Source organism: Orcinus orca, chromosome 2, assembly GCF_937001465.1.
Source record: "Orcinus orca chromosome 2, mOrcOrc1.1, whole genome shotgun sequence".
Classification (NCBI taxonomy): domain Eukaryota; kingdom Metazoa; phylum Chordata; class Mammalia; order Artiodactyla; family Delphinidae; genus Orcinus; species Orcinus orca.
Window position 1 is genome coordinate 161,649,356 of NC_064560.1, and position 25,569 is coordinate 161,674,924.

General features: G+C 42.1%; 1 protein-coding gene across 2 annotated transcripts in view; it reads left to right on the plus strand.

Moving 5' to 3' along the window:
• PRKCH (protein kinase C eta) overlaps window positions 1-25,569 on the plus strand; it is a 223,959-nt gene that overhangs the window by 57,466 nt on the left and 140,924 nt on the right. For both annotated transcript variants that reach the window (XM_033421268.2, XM_004262103.4), the window contains exon 2: window positions 14,630-14,693. In XM_033421268.2, coding sequence (XP_033277159.1) covers window positions 14,630-14,693 — 64 coding nt within the window. The remainder of the gene's footprint in view (window positions 1-14,629; window positions 14,694-25,569) is intronic.

Consider the following 25,569-nt stretch of genomic DNA (forward strand, 5'->3'; position numbering starts at 1 on the left):
AAATCAGCTGTTAACCTTATGGGAGTTCCCTTGTATGTTATTTGTCGTTTTTCCCTTGCTGCTTTCAATAATTTTTCTTTGTCTTTAATTTTTGCCAATTTTATTACTATGTGTCTCGGCGTGTTTCTCCTTGGATTTATCCTGTATGGGACTTGCTGCGCTTCCTGGACTTGGGTGGCTATTTCCTTTCCCATGTTAAGGAAGTTTTCGACTATAATCTCTTCAAATATTTTCTCTGGTCCTTTCTCTGTCTCTTCTCTTTCTGAGACCCATATAATGCAAATGTTTTTGCGTTTAATGTTGTCCCAGAGGTCTCTTAGGCTGTCTTCATTTCTTTTCATTCTTTTTTCTTTATTCTGTTCTGCAGCAGTGAATTCCACCATTCTGTCTTCCAGGTCACTTGTCCATTCTTCTGCCTCAGTTATTCTGCTATTGATTCCTTCTAGTGTAGTTTTCATTTCAGTTATTGTATTGTTCATCTCTGTTTGTTCTTTATTTCTTCTAGGTCTTTGTTAAACATTTCTTGCATCTTCTCGATCTTTGCCTCCATTCTTTTTCCGAGGTCCTGGATCATCTTCACTATCATTATTCTGAATTCTTTTTCTGGAAGGTTGCCTATCTCCAGTTCATATAGTTGTTTTTCTGGGGTTTTATCTTGTTCCTTCCTCTGGTACATAGCCCTCTGCCTTTTCATCTTGTCTATCTTTCTGTGAATGTGATTTTTCTTCCACAGGCTGCAGGATTGTAGTTCTTCTTGCTTCTGCTCTATTTCTTTTTTTAACTGAAGTATAGTTGACTTAAAATGTTGTGTTAGTTTCAAGTGTACAGCAAAGTTATTCAGTTATAAATATATAAATATATGTATATATATACATATTTATTCTTTTCTATTATAGGTTATTAAAAGATATTGAATATAGTTCCCTGTGCTGTATAGTAGGTCCTTGTTGTTTATCTGTTTTATATATAGTAATGTGCATATGTTAATCCCAAACTCCTAATTTATTCCTCCCCCCTTTCCCCTTTGGTAACCATAAGTTTGTTTTCTGTGTATGTGAGTCCATTTCTGTTTTGTAAAGAAGTTCATTTGTATCTTTTTTTAGATTCCATATATGTGATAACATATGATATTCGTCTTTGTCTGACTCACTTCACTTAGTATGATAATCTCTAGGTCCATCCATGTTGCTACAAATGGCATTATTTCATTCTTTTTTATGGCCAAATAATATTCCATTATGTGTGTGTGTGTGTGTGTGTGTATGCATACATATACACACACCACATTTTCTTTATCCATTCATTTGTCAGTGGACATTTACATTGCTTCCATGTCTTGGCTATTGTTAACGTGCTGCTGTGAACATTGGGGTGCATGTATCTTTTCCAATTATTGTTTTCTCCAGATATATGCCCAGGAGTGGTATTGCTGGATCATATGGTAACTCTGTTTTTAGTTTTTTAAAGAACATCCATAGTGCCTGCACCAGTTTACATTCCCACCAACAGTGCAGGAGGTTTCCTTTTTCTCTACACCCTCTCCAGTATTTATTATTTGTAGACATTTTGATGATGGCCATTTTGGCCAGTGTGAAGTGATACATCATTGTAGTTTTGATTTGCATTTCTCTAATAATTAGCAATGCTGAGCATCTTTTCATGTGCTTGTTGTCAGCTGTATGTCTTCTTTGGAGAAATGTCTATTTAGGTCTTCTGCCCATTTTTTGATTGGGTTGTTTACTTTTTTTTGATATTGAGCTGTTTGTGTATTTTGGAAATTAAGCTCTTAATTGTAGCATCATTTGCAAATATTTTCTCCCATTCTGTAGGTTGTCTTTTTGTTTTATTTATGGTTTTCTTTGCTGTGCAAAAGCTTTTAAGTTTAATTAGGTCCCATTTGTTTATTTTTGTTTTTATTTCCATTACTCTAGGAGGCGATCCAAAGAAATATTGCTGTGATTTATGTCAAAGAGTGTTCTGCCTATGTTTTCCTCTAGGAATTTTAGAGTATCTGGTCTTACATTTAGGTCTTTAGTCCATTTTGAGTTTATTTTTGTGTATGGTATTAGAGAATGTTCTAATTTCATTTTTTAACAAGTAGCTGTCCAGTTTTACCAGCACCATTTATTGAAGAGACTGTCTTTTCTCCTTTGTATATTCTTGCCTTTGTCATAGATTAATTGACCATAAGTGCATGGGTTTATTTCTGGGTGTTTTATCCTGTTCCATTGATCCGTGTGTCTTTTTTTCTGCCAGTACCATCCTGGTTTGATGACTATGGCTTTATAGTATAGTCTGAAGTCAGAGAGTGTGATTCCTCTGGCTCCGTTCTTCTTCCACAAGATTGTTTTGTCTATTTGGGGTCTTTTGTGTTTCCATTTTCATTTCTGTGAAAAATGCCATTGGTAATTTGATAGGGATTGCATTGAATCTGTAGACTGCCTTGGGTAGTATGGTCATTTTAACAATATTGGTATCTTTCCATCTGTTTGTGTTGTCTGCAGTTTCTTTCATCAGCATCTTATAGTTTTTAGAGTACAGGTCTTTTGCCACCTTAGGTAGGTTTATTTCTAGGTATTTTATTGTTTTTGATGTGATGGTAAATGGAAGCGTTTCCTTAATTTCCCATTCTGGTATTTCGTTAGTGTGTAGAAATGCAACAGACTTCTGTTTATTAATTTTGTATCCTGCAACTTTACCAAATTCATTGATGAACTCTAGTATTTTTCTGGTGGCGTCTTTAGGATTTTCTGTGTATAGTATCAGGTCATCTGATTGCTCCTTTTCTTGATCTGAATAGTGCTTTTGATGTTGCTCTTACCTGTTCCACTGAGACTGTACTGGGTTTGTATTTTCTATCTTTGTGGTGTTCCTAGTTCTCCATCTAAACTTTAAGAAGCTGTTCAGTGTGGCCCAGTAGATGCTCAGATGACATGGGTAATGGTCACACATTGAACTTTCTATCTTTCCTCCAGATCAGCTTATCCCTTTAGAGTCTCTGTCTCATTTAATGCCACCAAGATTGTCATTGGCCTGGTGACTCTCTGTGACCACTTCTCTTTTACCTTCTACCCCACCTCTGATTACAAAGTACAGCTGCTGCTCCCTCCCCTGTCTTCCCCCGTCTGCCTCCCCCTCTCCATCCGCTCTGCTGCTGGCTTAGCTCAGGTCACCTGCAACCTTTGCTAAGACCAACAGAATAGCCTTTGAATATGTATCCCCACCATGAGCTTTTCTCCCCTTATAATCCCAACACCCTGTCTGTAGGGCTCTATCATATTGGTATAATCCTGAAACTTTGCAGATTGAAACCCCTCAGCGGCTCCCCATTGCCCTGGGATAAGAGCTAGCCTTCCAGGGTGCCAGGAGGCCACTGTTGACCTGATAGCTTTTCCTCTCCAGCCTAGTTTCTGACCCATCTCATTTACACAGCCTGCATTCCACCATACACAGCCCTAATAGTCCTCTGTGCATTTGCACATACTTCCACTCTGTCTCCCCTTCCCTGGCCCACCTGGAAAACTGCTACCTGTATTTCTAGGTAGGGCACCCATGTCCATTTTGGCAAAGCTTTCCTCTTTCCTTCCCTCTGGAAGGCCAAAAGGAGTGAAAGTTTCACAAGATAACCCTTGGGAGAGACCTTGGGCTTGATGTATTTTCTAATGTTCCTTCAGATTCACAGTTATCTAAAGGTGACCAAGAGTCTGAGCAATGAGAAATTAAGTAGACACATCTATAAAACATCTTGAGAGACTTCCCCGGCTGCCTAGTGGTTAAGACTCTGTTCTTCCACTGCAGGGGGAGTGGGTTCGATCCCTGGTTGGGGAACTAATCCCTCATGCTGCTTGGGAAACAAAAAGACCTCAAGTCAATGCTGAAAAGAATGCCATAGTAAAACAACAACAACAAACAAACAAACAAACCTCTTAAATGCTTAAGTATGCTGTATAGTTTGACTTACTCCTTGCTTTGGTTTTGCTTTCTTCCTCCATTACAATGTAGAATAATTCTGGATTTGTTTATATCTTTTTTTTAAAAAACCTGAAATCTTCTGTGGCAAAACTTAGACTCTTCACCTCCTAATATGTCTCCATCCTTGTGGGAGCTTCACCTCAGGGGGAGGCTCACTGGGGGGGCCGAGAGCTCTCCCCAGGCAACCCACAGAAGCTGTGAAGAAGGAAGGGGGCTGTGAGGCCACCGAGCAGGAGGGTGGGCAAGGATGGCAATCCTCACCTCCAGCCACAGTCCAAAGGCCACCTGTCCCTTTCATTTAATACCTTATCCTGGCAAGGACAGAGTTATGTTCTCTTCCGGAAGGGTCTATGGAACAGAAAAGAGAAGGATTGAGATCATGGTGAATGTGCCCTTTTAAAGTGTTCTTTGATGTAGGGAACACAATTACCATGGTTCCTCTCTCAGTTTAGGGTCTGCTCTGGCATGAGGTCCTTGCGGGGCAGACACCTTATTGGAGGAAAAAGAAAGTACCCTCTTAGCTCTGGAGGGTGCTGTTCTGAGAGTCCCCTGCTGGTTTCAAGGGTGGGCATTTGACTCCAGAAGAGCTCAGCCCACCCTTTTTGGTCCATCAGGAGTACCAGCAGCTCTGGATCTCCTGGGCTGGGCAGGTCCCTTTAGAGCCTCTGTTCTCCTTCACAAAGGAGGTGTCAGGTAGGCCTCCCAGCACAGAATTGAACTCCCTTAGGAGGTAAAGAGGGAGGAATTGTAGTGGAGTGTTTTGAAGAGCCTAAGGCATCCCATCATCTAATTGACATTTTCAATCCCTTGGATATTGGAGTCAAAGATTGAGAGACACACACACAGCACTTGTACAATAGACCATTTCTATCTATCCTTAGCCTTCTCCTTGGCAAAGAAAAAGTATTGTAGTCCTCAGAGATGTCCAATCTGGACTACTTATTCCTGGTTTTTCATTTTGGTCAGGGACACTTTGAAAAACTAATTTTAATACAAAAGAATTCCCCTTTTGCCAGGAGTTACACTATTTACACTAGGACATAGGGGTAATGGGCTCTGAATTGAAATAACTCTAAGTTTAAATTTGCAGTGATTGGGTATGTTTAGCTGGGGGTGGGGAAGCGTTACCATGAGGCTTTATGCATTTGAGCGGCATACTCTTCTGTAGTCTTTACGTCCTCTGTGGAGTTCAGAACCTGTTTGTGGCTTGGAGTCGTAGAATCTTAGATATGAAAAGGGCTTAAAAGCCTAGTTGTCCACCTTTATTGTCTAGGTGCAGAAGCCAGATGACCTGCCACCAGAGCTGTGGTCACAGCCGAGGGCTCTTTCCCCACCATCCTCTTCGACCACATGGAGGGTCCAGACTTAGAAAGATGAGGATTTAACCACTGACTAAAGATAGTATTTTCCTTCACTTTAAACTATAGTCGTATTTGATAAGTCTCACCTTTCTGTTCAGTTTTTGCCATCTTCTTTTTCTGATCGTTTTTAATCTGTGGTGCTTTTTAGTGTGCTTTTAACACCTAAACCTTGTCTGGTTGCAAAAACAGAAAATCAGCAGGGACATAGGGTTTGCCTCATTCACCCCCTTTTCCTTTAAACTCCTTCCCATGGCGAAGCGATGCGCTGTGTGTCTGCAGCACATGACCCTGACTCAAGTCCTCCAGGCAGCTGACTAGTGGAACCTGAGCTGCCCGCTGCATTCTGCTAGCCCCAGCACAGACTTGCCACATGCCCTTGTGAAGAGCCATCAGGCGACACCATCAGGCTGATGCCACTCCCCCTGGCCTTGGCAGTGAGGAAGCAAGGCTGGAACACCGAGGCTCGGCATTTGGCCGGGAGCACCCTCAGGTGCCAAGGGCACAAGTCTAGCCCAAGTTCCCAGGGAGACGGGTGATGCGATTGACCTAACATGCCAAGGCTTGGGCAGGCTGGTTCGGGTGGAACAGAAGGCATCAGGCAAACCTGCAGGCAGGTGCAGGCACAGCAGCCTACAGGGAGGCTGGTGTGGAACTGGGGCGGGGTCTTCCCTGAGTCTGTATCTTGGCTTGGCCTTCTCTGCTGGTGAATTCCGTAACCTCATGGAGCCTTCATTTTCCCCTCTGTAATGGTGGTGGTGATACCTTGCAGGGAGTGAAGGTGAGAAATAAGGTAGGTCAGGCACCTACCTGGCAGGGCTCCTGCACATTGATGAATTCAAGACACAGTAACTGTTATTTCTGTTACTAAAGAACATAGCTGCATGTCTCCTTGTTGGTTATTGGTACAATTCCGTAAAGAAATTTTTTTTCCTTTAAGAATTTGAACTCTCATTTTCAAGTCTCATGGTTTTAGCTGGAAGAGAATTATGAAATGCTTTATCATGTTTTTAAGTTCTTTAATTACTTATCCCTAGAGTAAGACCTAGAAAAGTTATAGAAATGATCCACCTAGCCAAGAATCTGAATATCACAGATGTCTGGCCCAAGGCCCATAGAGTTTAGGTGAACCTTGTACCTTTGCCCAATAAAGGATTGTTTTTGTTTCTTTTAATATGCTAGGGCCTTTTGCTTATCCCAGGCTGAGATGAAAATTAAGTAGCCAGAAGTTTCCTGCCTGTGATCAATTCTAATGCCTTCTGTGAAGGGAAATGGTTGTAAATTATTACCAGTTAATTAAATGAGTGTTTCCGTTGAGTCCTGTCTGCAGGCTTTTATCCAAGCCTGTTTAGAATCATGGAATATTAGAGCTAGAAAGGTTTTTTTAACAATCCTCTCATTTCATGGGCAAGAAGACCGAGTCAGGGATATAGGTGACTTGCCCAACTTCTGCAAAGTGATGCCAAAGGAAAGGAAACACTGGCTCAGGGTGTGTGGTGGAGGAGGGGGGCTGGCGATCAGTTGACTCGTCAAGTGAGCAGAGTATGATCCTTAAGGAGGGGGCCTGTGTAGTCCATATGCTACTGGTTTGCTGTGGAGCCATCTTGAAGTGCTTTTATATTTTACAAAGTGCTGTCAGAGTGTTTATTACAGGATAAAATACTATCATTCCCATTTTATAGGTGATGAAATTGAGGTGGTCAGATGACCTTCCAATTCAGCTCATTAGACCAAATCAACAGATATTTTTTGAGTGTTTACTTGGTTCAAGGAACTCTGCTAGGCCCTTTGGGGAATAAAAAAATGTCAGATCCGGGCTTCCCTGGTGGCGCAGGGGTTGAGAGTCCGCCTGCCGATGCAGGGGACACGGGTTCGTGCCCCGGTCCGGGAAGATCCCACATGCCGCCGTGCGGCTAGGCCCGTGAGCCATGGCCACTGAGTCTGCATGTCTGGAGCCTGTGCTCCGTAATGGGAGAGGCCACAACCGTGACAGGCCTGCGTACCGCAAAAAAAATAAAATAAAAAGTGTCAGATCCCACTGGAAAGGAGCTTACAGACTTAACTGCAAGTGATGAGATGTAAGTCTATGAAATTTTATCTAATTGTTAAGGGTATCAATAAATAGTAAGATAATAATCAAGAAAGGAATTTTGAGACTGCAGGGATCAATGTGCATGTGAGATCTTCCTGGCAAAAGTTTCTTCCTTCAGCTTCTGTAGTTACATCATCTTTGCCAGGTACACTCAGCTGCTTCTTCCACGTGCAGCCTCAGGGAGCTTCTCTGGGAAATCCTGAGCACCTGGCAATGATCCTGACCCTAGGAGTCATTCAGTCAATGTTGGAATGAGTGGATAGGTGAAGAGAGAAAGGCTTTCTAAGTAGAGACAGCAGCACGAGCACAGGTGTGGCTGTGACATAGTGAGGAGATGGACCTGACTAGAAGAGTAGGTTTAAAGAATGAAAATTTGAAAAACAGGTTTGGGTTAGTTAGTGGGGAGCCCACGGTGCCCTGGAAAGCCAGGTAAAGGAGAGTGAGTTTTCTTCTGAGGGCACTAGGAAGCCTCTGGAGGCTTAGATGGAGGAAAGTTGATGAGAGTGGCACTTTGGAAAGGGCATTTGGGCAGAGAGAGGTAGACACTTGTTTGTTTTTATACCACAGAAGTTTTAAACTTTGATGCAGTCCAATTTATCATTTTTTGTCACTTGTAATTTTGATGTCATATCTAAGGAACCGTTGCCTAACCCAAAGTCAGGAGAATTTATTCCTCTATTTTCTTCTAAGAGTTTTATAGTTTTAGCTCTTACTTTTAGGTCTGTGATCCATTTTGAGTTCATATTTATATATGGTGTGAGGTAGGGGTCTGCTTTTATTCTTTTGCATGTGGAATCCAGTTGTCCCAGCACCATTTGTTGAAAAGAGTACTCTTTCTCCATTTAATTGTCTTGGTACTCTCCTGCCCCTTTTTAATCCCTCTCTCCCACCTGTCTTATTTCCCTTACCCATCCCCAGGCAACCACTGATGTTTTCTGCTGCTATAGAAACTATATGTTTACAGTCAGGTTAAACTGTATGTTGTCTCTCTTTTTCTAGGCAGTATGTTCTCTTTTGTGTTTGGCTTCTTTCATTTACTATTTTTCCATGTAGTTGCATGCATCAATAGTTTATTCTTTTTATTGTTGAATACTATTCCATTGTATGGCTATATCATATTCTTTAAAAAGCGCCTTGAGCATTTGCATACATATTTTTGAACATATGCTTGCTTTATTCTTGGTTAAATACCTAAGAGTTGAATGGCTGGATCAAATGGGAGGTGTATGTGTAACATTTTAAGAAAATGTCAAACTGTTTCCAAAGTGATAGTTCCATTTTATAGTCGCATCAGCAACATATGGGAATTCCAGTTGCTCCACATTCTTACATTTAGTATGGTCAGACTTTTTAGTGTTAGCCCTCATAATAGGTATGTATTGTTATTGCATTGTGGTTTTAATCTGCATTTCTCTAATGATTAATGAGGTTGAACTTGTTTTTATATACTTATTTGCCATCTTTATATTATGTCTTCTTTGGTGAAATGAAGTGATGAAGCCCATTTTTTAAAAGTTGGGTTGTTTTCTTATAGAGTTTTGCAAGGTCTTTATTTGGATACAAGTGAGAAAAAAATTACACTATTTTCTCCTGATCTGTGCCCTGTCTTTCATTCTCTTGACAGTGTCTTTCAAAGAGCAGAAATTTTAATTTAGATGAAGTCCAATTTGTCATTTTTTTCACGGATTGTGCTTTTTTTTTTTTTTTTTTTTTGCGGTACGCGGGCCTCTCACTGTTGTGGCCTATCCCGTTGCAGAGCACAGGCTCCGGACGCGCAGGCTCAGCGGCCATGGCTCATGGGCCCAGCTGCTCCGCAGCATGTGGGATCCTCCCGGACCGGGGCACAAACCCGCATCCCCTGCATCGGCAGGCGGACTCCCAACCACTGCGCCACCAGGGAAGCCCTGTGCTTTTGGTTTTATATCTAAGAAATATTTACCTAATCCAAGGTTCCAAAGATTTTCTCTGATGTATTTTTCTTGAAGTATTAAAGTGTTAGGTTTTACATTTAGGTCTGTGATCCATTTTGAGTTAATTTTTGTATAAGTTACACAATGTGTGAGTTGAAGTTCACTATTGTGTATATGGACATCCAGTTACAGCACCATTTGTTTACACTGAGTTTTGATGATTTATCTGTGTGTCAGAATGTCACTTTTAAAGGCCATTGCTTTCTGAGTTTTGACAAGGGCCCAGGAGTTGCCCTTCTCACTAATAGAAGTGGTCTGTAGGAAAGAGGGCCTAGCATATTCACTTCTCCCTGAATGACTGTTACAGAAAGAATGCACAGTACATCCATTTCTACGTGGGACCTCCATGGCACTCTGGCCTCAGCCCTGTCATGGTGGACATTCTGTAAGTGCCTTAGATGATGACAGGGTCACCCAGGCCTTGATTTGGAAGGCCATAAAGCTGACAAGGAGAGTGACTGAATGACTGGATTTGGGATCTAGTGAGCCTTGGAGCCCAGAGCAACAAGCTGAAATTCTGCAGAAAAAATATGGAGCTCTTAGGATTTGGGGCCTAAGCACTGCACAGGATGTGAGAAGCAGAGCCTTACAGCATGTAGAAAAGATGCAAAGGTTTTAGTTGATGGCAAACTCAAGCTGGGTCACTGGGGCTTCTCAAAGTGTTCATGAAGTCTGTAGCTGCATCACTAAAGGGCACTGTCACTGTTGAAATCAAAGTTGGTGATAACGTTGCTTTGCCCTGTTAGTGTCTGATGTACCTGCGGGCTGATGTTCACTCTTTCATGGGAATGTGGAGAAATTGGAGCATATCTGGAGGAAACCAATCAGAATGGTGAAGGAGGAGAAAACCGTGTCCTCTATGAAGCTGCTTGGAGTATCCTTGCTTGTTTGTTAATTTACTCATTCACAAAACCATTTCAGTCCTCTTATGTGCAAGTCAGGGTCCTAAGGGACCAGGGCATAGTGGCTACAACAACGAAGGGGTTCCAGCAATGGTCTCTATAATGGTGTGGAGTTGCCCACCTGTCTAAAAGAGGTCTCAGAAGGTCTTCCTGTAAAAAGTGAGTTTTGAGTTGATTCTCGATAGACAAATAAGAGTTTGACAGGTTAAAAAGAGAAGGATTTTCTAGGTATAAAGATTGCATGCCTCAAATCACTAGGCAATAAGCTTCAGACAGGTAATATATATTTTTCATCATTTTGACTACATTCTCCATTATGCTGTCTGACCCATAATACATTTTGTTGACCTCTAAGGTTATAAATGAAATAATATGCCTCCCTGAAGAGTCTACAAATAATTTATAGATGCTGAGATATGGGTTGTGTGTGTTTGGGATGGTAAGGGACACAGCATGTGGGGCTGTGTGCCCTGCTAAGGAGTTTGGCTGTTATAGAAGGGAGAGGACACATAGAAGGATTTTAAGTTAGAAAGTCACATGGTCAGATTTTCATTTTTGAAATGTCAGTGGTAGCAGCTGGGAGATTATGAGTCTGGAGACGGAAACCAGCTAGAAGGCCCCTGCAAGGGGCAAGGTAAAGCAGGGCAGGAGGAGTGGAGAGGAAGGGGAAGGTTTAAGAGAGGCTCAGAAAGTGGACTTGGTGGGATCTGGTAGGATTATATGCACATAGTGAGGAGCCTGGGCTGCTGGGGAAACGGGGGAGTCATTTGGGGGTACATGATAAGACTTTGGACTCTGGACATGTTGAATTAAAGGGACTTGTCTTAGTGAGACACTGAGATGGAGACTTTCAGAAAAGGTGCATATATAGGTTTGAGAATAAAGTGTGTGCTTGAGACTTAGGAAATGAATGTGACTACACCCTCTCGGAGGTTCTGATATGTTTGTTTTTTCTCCTACTCCTACGCCCAAAGAATGTCAGGTGGGTTTTGAAATCATGAGCCTGAATCTTCCAATGGAAGGAAAAGAGGACTCAGGAGCAGCAGGGTTTAAAGAGAGATTCATGAAGGAGGAAGTGGGCAAGAACATCGGATACTGGCAGATGGGTCAGCTGAGGGGAAGATGGACACATCTTTGGATCTGACCGTGGGATGTGACAAGGGTTACAGGAGCTGTTTCAGTGCCAGAGAGAGGCAGGGGGACAGATTGCGGGAGATGGCCTGGGCGTTAGAAAGTGTAGAGGGGAGGTGATGATTGTCTTTACAAATATGACTTATTCTCTTTGGCTGCCAATTTGGATAAGCCTTTTGGGGTGAAAGTGATAGAAAACCCTACTCAAACTGGCTAAAGCAAAAGGAAGTTATGGGCTCAAATAACTGAAAATCCAGAAGAATCAAGCAGGGCTTGATCTACGGCTTTAAATGACATCAAGACCTGGTCTCTTTCTGTCTCTTAGCTCTCCCTTCTTTATTGACTTCATTCTCCAGCCCAGTGTGGTAGTAAGAATGGTGCCAGACACTCCCAAGTGTATGTCCTTCCAGATTACAGTTCAGCAGGAGTGAGATCGTACTTCTTCCTTGTAGATCCAGGATTCCTGATTGGACCTACTTGGATTTTGTGCCCAAACCTGCACCAGTGATTGAGGGTTGAGAGGAGCAATTACTCAGATGGCCAGATGTAGGGCATATGCCAGCTCCAGGCCCGTCATCTTGGCCGAGGGAATTCAGTGCTCAGTTTGGCAAGCCTGGGTCACATGTCCGCTCTGGAACCAGCAGTAGACTCTCAACTGAGCCATGGACTAATGTGAGGGCAGGGTGGTTCTCCAGTCAAGCTGAAGTGCTCTTCCCAGAATCTGCAGAGCTAAAGTATGCACTACAGCAGTAGGGGACAAAACTAGGGTCAATGAATGGAAGCTATTGGTCACTGCATTGCTGCTGTTAGAGAAGGATCTTCTCTGGGGTACAGGAATGAAAGACGCCAGCTGTGGTGGTAGTGAGTTGGCTGTCACTGGAGGTGTCTAAGCGGCCACCACCATGTATAGATGCCAAACCATCAGCACTGTATAGGTGAAGCAGATAACCTCGAGGGCCGCATTTTCAAACTGTTTCTCTGTGATGCACTAAGGAAGACATTTTACACCAAAACCCAGTATACCATTCTCACGCGTGTAAAACTGCAAACAGAATTTTCATGGCGTGGTGCCTTTCCTTACTGTTTGGCTTGTTCATATTTTCTGTTCCACTTTATTCTAGTTGAAAATCCCTGTTGTGTGCAACCCACTACCTGGTTTTCATGTCTCACTAGTGAGTCTCGACCTGCAGTTGGTAAAACCCTGTTCTAAGGTCAGAGGTCTTAGATGGACTAGGCTTACAGATGGCGTTTGAGTCTGACTTTTCCACTGTGATGGTGACTTGGGTCAAAAATGAGGCTCGAACCTGTTGCACTGTGAGAGCTCCTGATTCTGAGTGCTGGAGTCTCCTGCTGTCTGTCAGAGCAGCTCCTGCCCATGTGGTGGCGTAGCCTTCTTTGTTTTGTGGGCCCTCGGGCAGTGTTGGAGGGAGTTTACGGGCTGGATCTCGGAGGTGGCCTGGCAGTTGGGAGGCTGGCAGCAGCTCCTTCTGTGCCAGCAGCAGTTGATGTTGTGAGATCGAATGTGTGTGCATGTATGTGGCTCTGCCAGGCTTTTATATTGAAGATGAGGGAGTGGCTTTTAAAAATAAAATATTTTTGACTTGAAACAAGTCGAGGCAGAGAGTGGAGACAATTAGAGACTGACATCCTGTTTAGTCATCTCTCCAGAGAGCTCTATTTTCAGAACTGTTCTATAAAGGTTCACAAGTGGTGTTAAGATAGTTAAGGGGCTATTGTTAAGTTAGTAGTCGTGATGCAAGAAGCTGATTTGACCACTGGAGTGAGTTATGGTGTGGTAACCACACTGATAACAGACTGAATGCAGAAAAAGGCAGCAGGGTTTATAAGAATTGGCTGTTATATAGATGAAGCTCTCCCAGTCAGTATAAAACAGGCATCTTTTATTTCGAAAAAGCATAAACAGGGTGTAGTACTTAAAAACAGGTGGTGGTGAGCTCTAGGGTAAGGTCAGTGCATTTCTTTTCTTCGGTATTGGTCACCTATAGATACAATACAAACAGTAAATAGTACTGTTAAGGCTCTTTGAGATTGTCTGACAGAAGCCACGTCGGAAATGCTGAATAATGACGTTATGGACTTGGAGATGGGAGCAGTGAAGCTGGGCATGGTTAAGGCCCTTGCCCAGAGTGCAGAGCTGCTGCGGCAGTCAGACTGGAGTCCGTGTCCTGGTCTAGATTGGACACTGTACCATGTGATTCTACCCAAAAGACCATCCATATCTATACTCAGCTTCTCTGAACCTCCCTCTCTTAGACAAAAGGTCAAAGGCAGAGCTGAAGCGATAGGCTAAACCTGACAAGATTTTATTTAAGGACAATTGTAAATTTATGTATCAGAGCCCCAAAGAACCCCAGAATCCGTGGCTTAGAGGTGTTCATGGGTAGTTCAAGGTTAGCATGAAGAGGGCAGAGCCTGCCTACCTGGGCCAGTGTGGTCAGAGCAGATACGGAGGGTCCTGCCCCATCCTGGGGCCATGCTGTGTGAAGGTCTTTGGGAGACGGGAGTGTGTGCAGAGGACAGGCTCTAGTGAGAAGACGTACCGCTGCCTCGTTGGCAGAACGTCTGTCTTGTTTTCTCAGCTCGTAGATAAGAACTTGAAGGAACGTTGATGTTCCCATGAACAGTCGAGAGTAGTGAATGCACAGCACACGTACTGCCTCCCCTGGTGCTCCCTGAGGATGAACTGCACTCAGGTGGAGATGGTGTAGACAGAGACAGCACTCTTCTATTCAAACTCTTTACTTCCTCAAACTAAAGGTACGCGGTTGCCCATGGCACATTGGTTCATTGCCTTTATGTTGCCATTATTTCTCTACTTCAAACTCTTGCCACGTGGTTTAGTAAAATATTGTTCTTACAAATGGTGCACATCAGTTAGGGGTGTCTCAAAAATAGTGACCACGTGTATGGTTGCTCATCAATATCACAGAGAGCCAAAAGGGAAGAGGAAAACATTCGAGAGAGGGAAAACATTGCACGGTTTCGTTTAGATCTGCTTTTCATCCGTTACAGTTTCTTGTGCTGTCACTTGTTTCCTGCCCCTCTACTGTTCAATGAAAAACATAGATCTGATTTATGGCTGTGATTTGTGCATTGAGGCCTGTCTGTCAAGAATTATTTGAGGCCCACAAAAAAATACTTCAAAATTAGCATATAACGTACAATTTTTTTCTCTCTTTCTAGGTGGATCTGGAGCCAGAAGGGAAAGTATTTGTTGTAATAACCCTAACAGGAAGTTTCACTGAAGGTAAGAATGAATTTGGGGTGGTTTCAGGTATTTGTGTACTCTTAGTTCATACTCAGTAGGAATTTATATCATGGAGCATATAAAAAGAGCATTTCGTAAAAGACGCTTTAAAAATTGACTGTATAAACCAGGTTGGTTGGTATTTTGTTGTCTAATGGTCTGTTGGTTTGGGTTGCCAGATTAAATATATTTGCTAACTCTGGCAATCTTGTGTTTTGTTTAACATACTCACTGAGGTTTTGTTTTTATTCATCATCATCTTAGTTCTTAGTTCAAGAGGTTCTTGCCTCTTTTGGTTCATGTCTATTAAACTGTATTTTAGATTTTTGGCTTTGGACCAACCTTTTAGTTTGCCCTAGGAGTGTATTAAAAATTTAAGGATTGTGTTCTCTTCCTTATGATCTTTATCTCATTCTGTCCTTTAAGGTATTCTGTTCCTCTTCCCCTTGCGCTACCTCCATCTCCCATTCCCCATATTTAAAAAATCGAGGTAAAATTTATGTACAGAGAAATGAATAGATCAGAAATGAAGAGTTTGGTTTTGACAGATGCATACAACTGTGTAACAAGTGCTCCAATCCAAGACATAGAACATTTTCATCCCTCTGAAAGTTCCCTGTGTCCTCTCCCAGTTAATCCCCTGCTGCCAGAGGCAGTGAATGCAGTGTTTTGCTTTGTTTCTTCACTATAGGTTAATTTTGTCTCTTCTGGAAGTTCATATAAATGGAACTACATAGCAGGTTCTCCTTTGTGTCTGATTTCTTTTGCTCAGCATAATTTCTCTGAGACTCATTCATGTCATTGTGTATATTAGTATTCTGTTCCTTCTTACTGCTGGGTATTCTATTACATAAATGTAGCACAATTTTGTTTGCTTATTCTCATCTTGATGGACGTTTTGGAGTTTTCCCTGTTTGGGGTTATTATAAAGAACGCTTCCATAAACATCCTTGTACATAAATTACACTTTGATTTTTCTTGGGTAAATACCTAGCAGTGGAATTGCTGGATAATAGAGTAGATACATGTTTAACTTTATAAGAAACTTTCAAATGGTTTTCCAAAGTGGTTGTATTCTTATATTCCCACCAGCAATGTATGAGAGTTCCAGTTACTCTGTATCCTCCCCAACCCTTGGTATGGTCATTCTCTTAAATTTTAGACATGCTGGTGGCTATGAAATGATATCTTGTAGTTTTAAGTTGCATATCAAATTCCCTCTAATTTCTGTCTCTTTTCTGGTGGCCCTCCAGTGTTTCCAATTAATTGTTTTAGAATGTATTTCTAAATATCTTAATTGTTTTTGGTGGGAAGATTAGTCCATTACGAGCTACTCCACCGTTACTAAAATCCTTGCAAAGATCTGTAAATGTGTGGCTTCATGGTTTGTCTGTTTGGTGTTGGCATTTTGCAAATTGAGGACACTTTTGAGAAGTGGTTTTCTCTCGTCTCAGCCAACCCTTCTCATTCATGTGGGCAAATTGTCTTAATGTTAACATTTTTCAAGTTGTTGTCTCAATTGTCGCATCTTATCTTTTGAAATTAGCTGAAACTTGGGATACTTGAACATGAAATAACTGTCCAGATTACAGTTTGAGGGTCTTCTGCCTGCTCACAGGTCTTTTGGTTTGGTTTGGTATCTTGAACATACAGGATTTGTGGGAAAAAGGAGTCTGCTCGTAACTCAGTCAAATAAAATATAATGTAATATTACAGAACATTGCTGATAGAACATTCTTACAGCACACGGAACATGGGTACAGCCATGGTATAGACAAGCCCAGCAGTGAGAATAGAGGTGTGAATGAGGAGTGAGTGAGATTCTGAATGTGCTGAACTACGTTTTTGCACTGAGTGACAAGGGACCAGTGGAGTAAGGCCATGCCTGTTAGACCAGGTCTGATGGTGCCATTGTTGTTACATGACATCTTTGTTTTAGAGTTACACCAGCTCTCTAGGACTAAATTTTATTAAGTTTTTACCTTCCTTAATTTTACACTAGAAACATCAGAACAGTGGCTCTGGAATACTCCTCAGTATTCTCATAGTATTGGGTTGGCCAAAAAGTTTGTTCGGGTTTTCTGTGTTACAGAGGAACTTTTTGGCCAATGCAATATTAATTTATTAGTTATAGTGATAAGAAGAAAGGAATGTCAAGTGTTATTTGGGGTGAGTTCTTACCAGGTCATTGCAATTATATTCCTTTCGGAGGTGACCCTGCGTAAAATGTTGAGGCAGGCCGAGTTCATCTTTGGTAATTCCACCTCCCCTCTAAGTCCTTCCTGTTCTCTGCCTTCCACTGTCTCTTACTCCAGTAAGATGCCCAGTGATCTCCTCTCTCCAGGAACACTTGCTAATAAGGAAGACAGTGAATTCATGGACTAATTCACACTAAAATGATAGTGATCGCTATCTTAGCACTCTACCCCTCTTAGGTGTGCCTGCGTAGTTTAAAAGATGCTGAAAGAGCTGTTTTATCCATGAGAAATAGATTTTTTTAATGTTGAAATTTCAGGATCTATGGCATCACGGTGTGGGCTGTATTTTAGAAGCTCAGGTCTGTTCTCTTTGTCTGTGGGAGCCTTGCCTTGTCAGTTTGGCTCCTAGGCCGGGGCTCAGCTTGAGCTCGCACGTTGCTGCTGCCTTAGGGCACAGCTTCCTTGTCACATGCAGACAATGTGATGGCTGCCTCTGTGTGTGTTACACAAGGAGGGAATGGAGCCTCCCAGCCCACACACACCTGCCTCAGCTATGGCAGCACCTGGACCTGGCACTGTGAGAATGTCCCTGGCTTGGCCTCTCACCTGTCAGCCACCCTAGACCATCCCTGGCCATAAAGCGACAGGTAGACTGATAGAACATTTGGAGCTCTAGTTTCCATCTGGGATGCTGAAAGGTTTTACATAAAGAAGCAGGATGAGGTCAGGCTTGCCTGGTGTGGCTCAGGCTGTGAAGGGGGCACTGGCCTGGGATCCCAGAGGGATCGTCGAAGATCAAGAAATGTTGGTTGATGAAAGAATGAAATAATGCCACATGCAGCAGCATGGATGGACCTAGAGATTATCAGGCTAAGTGAAGTAAGTTAGAGAAAGATAAATATCATATGATATCACTTGTATGTGGAATCTGAAAAAATGATACAAATGAACTTATTTACAAAACAGAAACAGATTCACAGATTTAGAAAACAAATTTATGGTTACCAAAGGGGAAAGGTTGGGAGGGGCATAAATTAGGAGGTTGGGATTAACATATACACACCACTACATATAAAATAGATAAAAAGGACCTACTGTATTGCACAGGGAACTCTACTCAATATTCTGTAATAACCTATATGTGAAAAGAATCTGAAAAAGAATGGATATATGTATGACTGAATCACTTTGCTGTACAGCAGAAACTAACACAACATTGTAAATCAACTATACTCCAATATAAAGTAAAAGTTAAATTAAAAAAAAAAGGAAGTGTTGGTTGAGCCTCGGCATGCATCTGATCTATCTCACAGGGTTATTTTGAAGGTCAGGTGGTAGAATGCGTAGGGAAATGCTTTGCAAACTGTAGAGTGCTCTGTGAAGGTACACTAGTGGTTCTTATCTCTGTGTTCCTGTTGTCACAGCAGCAGCAGTCCTGTCATTCTCTCCACCCCTGCCTGGGACCCCAAGTACACTCAGCAGGTGTGTTTTATTTCGACACCACCTTTATTTTATACTAGAAGCTTCGAGAATTTAGTGGACAGTTTCTAATATGATGTTGGCTTATTGCCATGGCTGTTTCCCTTTCATGGCCTCCTATAGGGGTTCTGCCATTAGCCAAGATGTTATAATCCCAAAGCTCTCCTTTAAAAAGCAGTTGCTTAAATGGAGCTGTGGTCTGTGATGTACAGGACTGGCATTAGGAGCTACTGACTACTCCTTATTTCACCCTGTCTCCTCTTTTCATCTTTCATTAATTGTGCTGAATTAGTAGCTAAGGCAAAAACGTTTTTATTAAATATAAGACATGACTGAGAAATGACATGAGAAATGCCTGCTGGGTACAGACCTGTGATCTCATCACAGATGCTGGGGAGATAAAGATGAACAAGACACGGACACTTGCAGGAGCTCATAGGAGGCAGGCAGATGCAGCCCATGTTTGCAGTGCAGGGGCCCAGGTCCCAGCATAGGAATAAGTCCAAGGCATGGTGCTGGCTGGCAGGAATATGTGATTGGATCAGCCAGGAGATTTTAGAAGAAGTTTCACAAGGGAGGTGATGTTTAAAGCAAGTTGGAATGATCCATAGAAATGTCGCAGGCCAGGGAAGATGGTTCAAGAGGGGATGATAGTTTGTTCACAGGCATAGGGGTGAGAGAACAGTGACGGGTTTCAGAGACTGAAAGTAGCAAGAGGGGTGCCGAAGGTGAGGGAGTGCAGTGGGAGGTGTAGCAGAGACTTGGGAGGGCCTCATGCGTAGGTTTGCCCGGGACAGTCTGAGTTTGTCTGCTATACCACTGTAACTACTAACAGTGTCACCTTTCACTCTCAGAAGGGTCCCAGGTTAGAGGATAAATTGCATGGTCACACACTACTTCTAGGCTAGTAGACGTGATGGGGTGCCAGTGAAGGGTTTTAAGGAATGAGAAACAAAATCTGACTTGGTAGCTGTGGGTACAAGGGGCTTGGGGCTGGGGGCTGTTCAGATCATAAGAGGAGACAGGGGTGTAGACAGCCAGTAAGAGACAATTAAAGCTGTCTGAGGGAGAGGTTACTAGAGCCCAAGTTCAGTTGGAATCTGCAGGATGGATGGAGAGGAGGGGACAGCTATGAGAAATATATAGATCTCGAAACCAACAGGAATTGGCAGTTCATAGGGTGTCAGGGATGAATAGGGATGAGACCCAGATGATGCTCAGAGGGGTGTGGCGTCATTCACCAGAGCAGAAGCATAGGAATGGAATGTGATGAATTCAGCTTTGAATGGGTGGAGTTTGAGAAGCTTGTGGGAAACCCGAGTGGAGATGTTTAGGAAGAACTAGCAATAGGAGTCTCGCGTTTGGCAAGAGATTGAGGCCTGAGATGTAGCTCTGGGTGCCAGTGGGAGACAGGCACAAGGATGAAGGGTAAGAAGATTTAGAGAGAAAGCCAAGGTTGACTAAGAGCAGAACTCTGTGGAACACCAGTAATTAAGGACCTGGATCACAGATTATAATTTGTCAAACTCACCCACACTCTGCTGAAGGTTTACTTAATGAACACCCATTTTGTTAATATCCTCGTTCAGTAATATTTGAGCGCTTACTGCATGCCAGGGACTGTTTCGCCAGGTGGTAGAAATTGGCATCAAAATGGTGATAATGAAGTCTGGAGAAAGGACAGAACATAAAAGTCTTTTTGAAAAGTCATACTTGAATTGGTGTTAGCAGTAGTAGCTTCACAATTTGATGATCAAGTATGCTGTGTATAGGTTTATGTTTAATGCTGAGGTAAGAAGATGAGCCTGCTTAAAAACCTACAGTGAGGGCTCTTCATTAAACGGAGATGGAGCAAGAAAACGCTTCGTGGAAGTCTGTCACAGAGCTGAAGGCATAACATTATCAACGGGGTCAAAAACCCATCACCATTGTTCCTCTTAAGAAAGGTGTTGGGCTTCCCTGGTGGCGCAGTGGTTGAGAGTCTGCCTGCCGATGCAGGGGGCACGGGTTCGTGCCCCGGTCCGGGAAGATCCCACATGCTGTGGAGCGGCTGGGCCCGTGAGCCATGGCCGCTGAGCCTGCGTGTCCGGAGCCTGTGCTCTGCAACGGGAGAGGCCACAACAGTGAGAGGCCCGCGTACTGCAAAAAAAAAAAAAAAAAAAGAAAGGTGTTATCACTCTTGATCAGATACCAAATTCCCCTCAGCACTGCTGTCAAGGCACAGTTGAAGTGATTTATTCTTTGGAAAGGGCTGTCTCATGTCCCTCTTTATTTCATTCTGGCTAAGCCTTTCTGGAGCTAACAACTGGATTGGTCACGTAACCAAGCTGAAATTTATTAAGGCGATGAAATAGACCTGGATTTTTAATGCAACCTCTAGATGCTGTCACTGTGGCCCTGTTCGATTGTCACTATTTTGGACTAGTTCTTACCTGGAAGAGTGGAGTGGCAAAAAAAAGAAAAAAAAAACAGATGAAGTACTGATGAAAATGCATCGAACTAACCTCATAACTGTTATAATTGGAAGAGAAGCAACACAAAGAAGTTAAGTTAAAGTAGTGATGTGCCCTCAGGTGAGAACAAATCAAAAAAGATGTTGCTGCATTGTAATGCTATTAAGAAATACAGTCTAAGATTTGAAGATGATAATGTAGTTTGCATAAGTGAAGTTTGCCTGGATTCAGGGTACGTCATACTTCAGTGATTGGCCCACAGAGCAAGTACCAGACAATGTGTGTTTCCTCATGGGAGCACACCACCCCATCTGTGGGGTAGTCTTGTCAAAAAACCCAGCCCAAATCTGGTCAGTCTTCCACATCTGACCACCATTGTAGACGAAATACAGTGGATAGGGGCACATTTTAAATGACACCAGGAGATGCAATCAGCAAAACCCAAACTGTGGAAATATTTGATAGGACAAGAGACTTGGTTCCTTTGACCAGAAATTGGAAGAAAAAAAAGAGAAGGAAGGAAAATCAAAATAACAGAAGAGAAACATATTAACCAATTTCAACATATAGAACATGTCAAACACAGATTGCAAAACAATAACTCCCAGGACACAGCTGGGAAAATGGGAACAGTAACTGTATACATGATGATATTAAGGAATTATTAACCTGATTTAGCAGTGATTGTGGCATTTTGGTTGTTTAAAATAGAGCGTCTTGGGCTTCCCTGGTGGCACAGTGGTTGAGAGTCCGCCTGTCAATGCAGGGGACATGGGTTCATGCCCCGGTCCGGGAGGATCCCACATGCCGCGGAGCGGCTGGGCCCGTGGGCCATGGCCACTGAGCCTGCACGTCCGGAGCCTGTGCTCCGCAACGGGAGAGGCCACAACAGTGAGAGGCCCGCGTACTGCAAAAATAAATAAATAAATAAATAAAATAGAGCATCTATTAGAGATACATATTGAAATGTTTACTGATGAAATGATAGCTGAGATTTAGTTCAGAATATTCCAGAGGTGGGAGGAGGGGAGATAGGGTACAGATAAAACTAGATTAGCCACAAGCTGGCTGTTGAAGCTGGGTGATGGTTACATGCAGGTTTATTATAAATTTCTGTCTACTTTTGCATGTGTTTGAGATTCTCTTTAATAAGAAATTAAAATTACACATTTAAAAAATCTATTTTCTAAACAAAAAACAGAATCTGGTTGCCTCTGCAACATCCAAATGATGCTTTAACTTTGAACACATGCTACCTATTCTCATTTATAAATTAAAGCTGGTGTTTTTTGTCTGTGTATATTTTATCCTTAATTCCCAATTTTTATGTATTACAAAGAGGTGAGTTAAAAAATTTAAATGACTAAAGTATTTCAGAAATATTTTAAAGGTTCTAAATAAATACTAAGCTGTGAGTCAAAAACTGCAGGTAGGAAGAGATGAGTAAGATAATTCCCTTCATTCTGTTGTAAAGTTCTCACTCATAATGAATGACAAGTGAATCATCTCCTATTAACTATTACATAACATTTTGCCCTTAGAAAGTTTAATTTTAAGATAGTTTCCTAAAAGAATAAAGTAAATCAAAAGAATTAATGGTAGAAGTATCTTTATGAAGATAGTAAGATGAAAGTTCTTTGTGGACATGTTTCTTCCCCAGAGTTCCCAAAACAAACTTGAAAGTATTCTGCACCAGTTTAGGAGGAAAAAGTAACTTCTTAAAAGACAAACAAAAATGCCACCTGACAGAGCACCTGTCATTTGTGGATTTGAAGCTTGTTGAGAAAACTTCGCTAAAACTTTGAATCGCCCCCTTCTTTCAGGCTCTTATTATGTTACTTGGAACTAATAACACATTTCCCCCTGGGAAGAATATAGAAAGTGCTTGAATTTTGGTATCTGCTTATTCTTTCTACTAAGGCAGTGCATTATAATGTAGAGTAAGATTATGATCTTTTTGAACCATTTTCACTCAAATTTCCTGTGTCAAACCACTGGTTTACACATAATTATGTTCTCTGCTAAATCATCATGGCCACATGTACCAAGGCCGATGAAACGTGTTAACTGCTTGAAAGCTGCAACCCCCAGTTTCTCACTGTATCTGACACTCTCAATGTGTGTCATTTTTAAAGGGGAAAATGTTATCTCTGATGACAGTTGTTTTTTAGTATTCCTTTCTCATGTTTCAAGCCTGGTGACAGCTTGTTGATATACTTTTTCTTAATTTAGATTTTATTTTTAATTTTTAAATTTTATTTATTTTTGGCTGCATTGGGTCTTTGTTGCTGCACGCAGGCTTTCTCTAGTCACGGCGAGCGAGGGCTACTCTTCCTTGCGGCGTGCGGGCTTCTCATTGCGGTGGCTTCTCTTGTTGCGGAGCACGGGCTCTAGGCATGAGGGCTCAGTAGTTGTGGCTCACAGGCTCTAGAGTACAGGCTCAGTAGTTGTGGCACACAGTCTTAGTTGCTCCGCGGCATGTGGGATCTTCCTAGACCAGGGATCAAACCCATGTCCCCTGCATTGGCAGGCGGATTCTTAACCACTGCACCACCAGGGAAGCCCCTAGATTTTTTTTTTTTAATGTATTCTTTCTGTACATTTATCCTGAGGGATGAGTGACTACTTCCGTTCTCTTGCTGGTCCAAGCAGTTATGTGGCTCCCACTGGAAATGACTGCCAGGTTGGAGACAGGGTAGGAGAGAAAGAAAGGTATTGAGGGAATGGGGAACTGGAAAAAGAAGAAATGATCTTTTTAGAGGATTGAGACTAATCGTCCCATGTCATAGTTGACCTGCTCCTCCTTTCCATGACAGCGGGCTCATTTATTGAACTCCTTCTGAGGACCAGACGCTGTGGTAGGCTTGTAATTGAGCACGTAGCAATAGCAGCCCTTGTTTTATTTTCTTCTGGTAGCAGGATAGCCTCGTACCCTCGTAACTGATGCCTTCTGTATGTTCCCGCTATCCTGTTTGTTATTTCATTTGCTCGTCACAACAAACTTCTGAGGCTGATGTGATCCTCAGTATGCAAGCTCAGGGACACTGATTTGCTGTGGTCTCCTGCATAATGAGTGCCAGAGCCCAGACACAAGCTCAGACTGGGATGCTGAGGTGCAAGATCTTCCTAGGCCATCTAGCTATCTGGGAGGTGTTTCCACGTTTTATCTTGATTCTACCTTGGGAAAAAAAGACTGTCCTTTAGGTGGTATAATCCCACCCTCCTCAGAGTTGTGTCATCTTTTGGGATAATGTCTTTTTTGCAAGGCTTTCCTTGGATTCCTCCTTCTTAAAACTAAAGATTGACATTGACCTAGGAAAGGTTCCACCTTCTCAAATACAAGGTATGGATCAGAGAGCTCTGAGAAGGCTGAGCTTAAGATTTGCTGAGTTTTACCGTCATCATCCGTAGTTTCTCTTAATGCAGGCATTAAACTAGAACTCGGAAGAAATTCAAAGTCAAATGAACGAGTTCAGCTTAGGATATGATAGCTATATTTGCCTAGTTATACCTCAACCATCATTAGCTTCATCCTGACTACTTCTCTTACTTGCATTGACTACTGATGATAAACTTTTAAGTGGTGTTTTTGTTCAGAATTCTTCATTTGGTTCTCAAAATGTGGTCCTGCAGATCTCTGGAGGTTCCAGAGACATTTTCAAGAGGTCTGTAGTTCAAAACTATTTTCCTTATAATACTAAGATGTTCTGTCTTTTTTTTAAATGTGTTGACGTCTGCACCAGTGGTGCAAAAGAAGTGGTGGGTAAAACTGCTGGTGCCTTAGAATGACTCAAGCCACCAAAGTGTACAGTTGTCAGTGTAGCCAGTGTATTCTTCCTCTCTGCAATTGTGTGGCAACGGCAGGGAGGAAGAGTTTCACTTAAGAATATCTTTGATGAAGCACTAAACATGATTAGTGTTCTTAAGCTCATCCCTTGACTATATATCTTTATAATATTCTGTGTGACAAAATGGGAAATATGCACAAGACACTTCTGCTACATACTGCAATACTACCGTGTCTCAGGAAGAACACTTGTATGATTGAGCTAGCCGCTTTTTTTCCCCCATGGGGCACCATATTTACTTGAAAGAATGATGGACAAACTATAGTTATGGAGACTTGGGATTTTATCAGGTATTTTCTTAAAAATGAGTGAAATGAGCTTGTTACTTCAAGGCAAGCAACTGTGAGTATGATGCCAGTGATAAAATTGGATCCTGCAAGCCGTAGGTAGAATTTTGGAAAATTTATATCCACCATATGAGCTTGTCAGCTTGCAATACTTAAAAAAGACTTTTCACATGAGTTTGTTGTTGATGTTAACAACTGTGATTTTTAATATTGTAAAATAGGTCAACATTTGGAAGAGGATCTGCATAACTCAGTAAACCCATGTTTTCAAAATGACCAGTACAAAATGTTACAAAACCATGCATGGGTCAAGGATCCATTGAAAGCTGAAGACAGACTAATCGATTTAATACAACAGTATAAAAAGTTCATTGATTGTTTTTAGAGTCTACATTGCAGCTAACCTTTAAGAAGCTACCACTTGTCAAGTTTTGATGTAGAATCAAAGAAGTACCTGAAACTATTAAAACACTCTCTTTTCCACTAATTTCCATGCGAGGCTGGATTTTGTTCACATTTTTCATCTAAAACAATGTTTCAGCAGATTGAAACAGAAGCAGATCTAAGAATCCAGCTGGCCTCTAAGTCACACATCAAAGAGATTTGCAAAA